We start from the raw sequence: 6,000 nt of genomic DNA, 5'->3' as shown, positions 1-6,000 counted from the left end.
CCAAACATTCCCTCCCCTGAGCTTTGAAAAATCCGGTTTCCTGATTGGTCCTCTGGTCAGGTGTTTGGTTCCCTTTGTTAACCCTTTACAGGTAAAAGAAACATTAACCCTTAGCTATCTATTTATGACACTTACCTACTGTACAAAGGGGCAAGTCGTGTTTGAAATATGGCAGGTGACTGTGGTTAACCTTGGGTCCCCTCCCACATCCAGGGTTCACTGCAGGTAACTATCAAATTTTTAAATGCAGCTGTCCTTGTCACGCTAAGGTGAAAATTGTGTTTAACACTGTCACTAAAATCATGTCAGTTGACTGGATGCATTTTCTCAGTGTGGACAAGATCCAGGAGAGTGTTAGGCCTTATCTACCGCAGGGGTTTTCCCCAGTTCTAGCCAAAAGCATAGCCAGTGCAAACCCAGAGTTAGGGAAAGACAGCTACAGTCTGCACTAGTTGAGCTTATGTCAGTTCAAGCGGAGTTAAAATCAAGTGGTGCAAATCACTGCTTGGAGCAAATTCCCAGTCTAGACAAGGCCTTAGGGAAAGAGGTTAGTTTTGTTCTTTGATGATTGTTTTTTGTGCTTCTTAAGATGGAGGGGGAAAACAAGGGGAAGCTAACCAAATAAAACCAGAATTTGGGAAGTGACTCATCCTCGCTGACACTTCTGAAACTCAACAAAAATCTGCAACTGCATAAGTACAATTCTGTGTACCATTCACTGTATTTCTTATCCCTTGTTCTCTAGCAGTGTACACGAGTGCGGCCAGGGCTCGACCCTCTCCGGGGGGATGAGGGGAGCCACGCCGGCCCACTATGCCGCGGTGAGTCCGGGAAACTAGCCCAGCAGTCCTCGTGGCAATTGCCGGCCCTGTGGGGCAAGGGGCTCAGGCCCTTGGGCAGGGCTGAGCAACAATAACAGTTTAAGGCTCGACCCTAGGTCAGGGTGGGCAGCAAACACTGAGCCAGAAAGCTCAGGCCCTTGGGCAGGGCTGAGTGACAATAACAGTTTAAGGCCCGGCCGTAGGTCAGGGCGGGCAGCAAACACTGAGTCAGAAAGCTCAGGCCCTTAGGCAGGGCTGAGCAACAATAACAGTTAAGGCCCAGCCCTAGGTCAGGGCGGGGCAGCAAACACTGTGCTTCGGCCTCGTCAGGCCAGGGAGAGGGGGAGTCTGCCACCCTGGAATGGGGTGACAGGGGGGACGCAGGCCCTCCCACTCCACTGCGTCCCAGCCCAGGGCCCTAGCAGCGGCTAAGGATCCGCTGCTCAGTCAGTGGGGATCCTGGCCACAACACACTGACATAGGTTCTGGTAAGGCTGCAGCCAGACTGAGGTCAGCTGACCCCGGACTACTTCCGAACTCCCCCTCGGGACCTACCTGGGTCCTGACGTCAGCCTCTGCGGGGTCCAGGAGCATGGGCTCGTCGTGGCCAGGGCTGGGTGGTAGGTCCGGGAATTCCTCCGGATAGTCGGGCCAGGGTAGCTCCGGTGGCTCCTCCGAGTAGCGGGCGCGGGGTAGCGGGCGCGGGGTAGCTCAGGTCAGTCTGGGCGGCTGGCCTGGGTCACAGGAGTTTCCCAGTCTCGAGCTCCCTGAGGGACATCTGCTCTCTCTGGCTGCTGGGGCCTGACTGAGCTCTGAGGGCCGGCCTTTATAGTTCCAGGTAGGCGCCTGACCCTTTGAGGGGCGGGCTCAGACCTCCTTAGCTCTGCCCACTCTGGCCTCCGGCTGGGCTTTTCCTCCTCTGGGCTGGAGGGAAGCCACACTGCCTCACTACAAGCAGGAATTTCACCTTTCTGATGTCTGCCCCTCTCAATCATAATTGTTTGACACCATAATCATTTTTACAGCAGCCAGTTGTCATATCACAAGCAGGATATGGTGGACAATAAAAATGCAGATGAATTGTGGGCTCCCTTGAATCCCTTGCATACGAGACTAATGCAAGCCATATTCTTAGTATAGTCCTGATCAGCATGTCTGGAAATGTATATATTTTACTGTGGGATCTGCCTGAAATAATATATTGTAACATTGAGGATTACAGATAAACAATGAGAATGAAAAAGTATTTCCATAGATGCCTGAACAGAAGTGGGGATTGGGTGAGATTAATATCCCTGAAGATCGGGGCCACGATTGCTGACATGGATGTTGGAATTTTTCACGTGCAAAACCTTTCTGGACATGTGAAAACTCATAGTTAGAGTCTTTCACCTGCACACCCAGGGGTTTATGTGAAGAATGCATGCGCTCAGTTGTGTTCTTACAGAGTTGTATTCATACAAGTGGAGACAAGGGTTCGGTGAACAGTCCTTTCAGTTTAATTATAACAGGAGATAAAAATTTTATAATATTTTTCAATTTTGTTGTTTTGCATTTTGTTTTTCTTTCTCCAGATTGATAAACTAATTGAGGCTGGTGCAGATATGTTGATGCCAATTACTCTTAGCCAAGGAAGGAGGACTGCAGTGGGAACTGTAGTAGACTATGCATATTATAAATACTTTCAGGTATCTCTTTGACCACTAGAACTTAAAATTAATGTTAATATTAATCATGTTCTTCAGATCCACAAATAGAGACAACAAAATTTTCCAGTTCTACATCTGTCACTTTGTCGGGCTAGATGCTAAAAGCACCAGCAGACACTCTTTTGTCCAGTTGTCTTAAGACTCATTCCAGTCACCACTAAACTTTAACCCCTATAAGGGTGATAGAGGTCATAAAAGCCCTGGTAGTTCTGCCATGGGAGAGAAATGATTTGGTCACACTTTATATTAAGACTCCATTTATAGGTGGTTTATAAAGAGCTAATGAATGATTGATAGATGTTATAAGCATGTTACAGACATGAGTAGTATATATTATTGATGGTGAGCAGCACATCAGTAAAAAGTGTTATACATGGCTATAAATTATGACTGTAGGCAACTTATTGACTGGTTGAACTTTAGAAGAATCTAGCACAATGGATTAACTGTAAAATATTAAAATTTATTAACCCTTTATGAAAGGAATCTTAACATAAAGTGTGTTTAACTATTTGCCAGATTCAGAAATTCTGCTTTCTCTGGATATATTTGCTTTAAAGAGCAGCTGATGCTTCCTGGAAATCTTTGAGATAATTTCTGTTTAGAAACATTGCTGGCTTGGCTCATCATAGTTTCATAGCGTTTAAGACCAGAAGGGACTATTAGATCATCTAGCCTGACCTCCTGCATATCACAGGGCATTAAATTTCACCTATGTTGAACCTGTTGACATCAGTTAAACTAAAGCTTTTTAGTCATCAGAACAGATTAAGGTGCCACCAAAGGGGCCGTGCGGTGGCAGGGAATTGTTGTGGTGAAACATGTCCGCAGGATCCGAGTGCACAATCCATACCCCCACGTTGCAGAGGAAGGCAAAAAACAAACAAACCAAACACCCAGGGGAAAATTGCTTCCTGATCCCAAATCTGGTGAGCAAAATACATAAGTCAGGCACCTAAGACAGGGGAGTCTTTGTACCACCTCAGAGCACTGGTCTGCTTCTCCTCCTCTGAGAGAGTCCTGCCCAATCGGAAGAGCAGCAGCTAAAAAAATAGGACAAAATATTAAATGTGATTGTTTTAAAATGTTATGTTCCAGTTTGCGCCACTGTGTTGTGTAAAAATGGCAGGTGTTTGGAGAGGAGAGGGGATTCTGTCCCTTGGCATAGGTTGAAACTGCTACTTAGTATTTAACAGAGCTGATATGGTACTATACATTATTACGTCCGTGTTGGGCATCCCTTCATCTAGTCAGGTTTACTTCCTGCTAAGAATAATATGGAAGCACATGTTTGCCATGTTAGATGTCTATTCCCTACCTCTTATTGTGTATGAATTGTGTGTTGCAGGATAAGAAGATAGCACATACTCCATACCATGCATTATTGCCGCCAGAACGAGAGATTTTCAATGCACGCAGGGAGCTGCTAGAGTACATTAGTGACCGGCTTCGCAAGTGTGTTATCTTGAAAGAGAGAGAATGGGATAGAGAAAAACTTTGGAAATCCAGGAAATGTGAGTTCAAGCTAAGCCTCCAGTCCATGTAAATGTTGTATAACGATGAGGGATTTACACTTGTGGGTTCCTATGCTGTGGGATTAAGCTATAACCCCTAACGATGATTCATTCAGGGATCCTGGTGCTTTACAAAATCCCATTGCCCTTCTAGAGTAAGTGTATGCCATTCTCCTTTTATAGCTAGGGACACAGCTAAGTACACTGGGGTTAAGTGATTTGCTCAAGGTCTTTCTCGAATCTGTGACAGTGCCAGGCATACAACCTGCATCTCTCTCTGATACCTGTATTTCAAGCACAAGATAATCCTGCCTCTAGAGATTACCTAAAATATGATAAGTGAATTTTAGTGTGGGATTGTTACCTTCCGCAATTCACATAACCTGAAATTCTATGGCTTGTGTTATGCAGGAAGTCATAATAATCATAATGGTCCTTTCTGGCCTTAAAAATCTGTTAACCTCTCTGTACCTCAGTTTCCCCATATGTAGACTGGGGATATATTGCCAACCTTTGAAGTTCTTATCTTAAAACATTTTAATTTAAAAATCTGAGACAAGCCACTCTCTTGTTCTCAGGGAGCAATGAAAATCCGCAATATATTTATCTGTGGGTGTCACATAGTTCTCATTTCACTGAATCCCAGCATGTGACTCTAGTCTTTAAGACGTTTTATGGACTCACAATGAGGGATATCCAAAATATGGAGTAGGACACTGAACGTTACTTAGGATTTTTTTAAATTGTATGATAGTGTTTTCTGTAACTTCCATTTCAAGAAGAAGCTGTTCTGGCCTCCATAATAACCACCGTGGGCTAGGGAGTCAGATGTTGACCAATGGGTACATTGGTGACATAACCACACCACCAGGCTGAATGCAGTTTTAATGGAAGTGGCCCTAGTGACCAGCATGCTTATTCACAGACTCTAACCGTGAGGTCTAATTTTCTCTTTTACATGTTGGTACAGTAGATGCAAGTCCTCGTGCTCCCTCATCTAGAAGGAAACTTGTGGACAAGCGTGCTGCAGTAACGCTACTACGGGAGGAAGTGAGGTACGATAAAGATGCTGAACACAAACCCTTATAATTCTTAGCCAAATATATCACTTCATGGCTCTGCCTCACCTGGACCACTGTCGCCAGCGCCCCTTCTCTGGCCTCTCTGACTTTCCCCTCACTTCTTCAATCTATCCACTTTTCAGCAGCTAAAATTATCTTCCCCTGCTCTGAAGTTAGCCAAGGTGAATGGACAAAGATGTTGCAATTTTCTGGTTGTTGACAAATTGGTCATTTATATTCAGAGCCTAGTAATTCAGCAGAAGCCAGTCTAACCTCAGACAAATTCTCCTGTGGCCAAGCACAAAGCATTTGATGCAGCCATCTGCAGAGATCTTTTTACAAAGTCTAAAGTTGGGTCAAAACTCTTACGAACATAGACCCACGGCCAACCTTGCAATCTGATCTGCATGGGCAGATCGTCTTGCCCACCCAGAGCTTCATTGAGGACTTCATCTGTACAGGGGTTTCCCCCTAAGTTTCACATTGCAGGATCAGGGCCTTAGCGAGAAAGTTACTACTTCAGTTCCATAATACGTGCACAACATTATATACAGTGGTTAAAATTAAAAAAAGCCAGTGCCACCAGTTACCATACACTGGTATCGGGAAAATAGTGTACTGTCCTGGATAGCACTGTCTTTTATCTGTGTATAATAGATTCCTCTTTGATGGTGGCCATTGTGTTTGTGTGTTAGTATGGGTCTTGTTTCCCAAACTTGGGACGCCGCTTATTAGGGAAAGCTCCTGATCGGCTGGGCTGGTTGGTTTACCTGCCACGTCCGCAGGTCTGGCTGATTGCAGCTCCCACTGGCCGCGGTTCACCGCTCCAGGCCAATGGGTGGTGTTGGAAGTGACGCAGGCCGAGGGACATACTGGCCACCACTTCCAGCAGCTC

General features: G+C 45.4%; 1 protein-coding gene across 9 annotated transcripts in view; it reads left to right on the top strand.

Moving 5' to 3' along the window:
* ANKMY1 (ankyrin repeat and MYND domain containing 1) overlaps positions 1 to 6,000 on the top strand; it is a 250,288-nt gene that overhangs the window by 40,703 nt on the left and 203,585 nt on the right. For 8 of the 9 annotated variants that reach the window (XM_032764738.2, XM_032764737.2, XM_032764745.2 and 5 more), the window contains 3 exons: positions 2,396 to 2,509; positions 3,879 to 4,044; positions 5,015 to 5,099. In XM_032764738.2, the coding sequence (XP_032620629.1) occupies positions 2,396 to 2,509; positions 3,879 to 4,044; positions 5,015 to 5,099 (365 nt within the window). The remainder of the gene's footprint in view (positions 1 to 2,395; positions 2,510 to 3,878; positions 4,045 to 5,014; positions 5,100 to 6,000) is intronic. The other variant, XM_032764740.2, reaches the window with a different exon arrangement.

Source organism: Chelonoidis abingdonii, chromosome 8, assembly GCF_003597395.2.
Source record: "Chelonoidis abingdonii isolate Lonesome George chromosome 8, CheloAbing_2.0, whole genome shotgun sequence".
Lineage (NCBI taxonomy): Eukaryota > Metazoa > Chordata > Testudines > Testudinidae > Chelonoidis > Chelonoidis abingdonii.
This window is presented reverse-complemented; position numbering and strand designations above follow the sequence as displayed.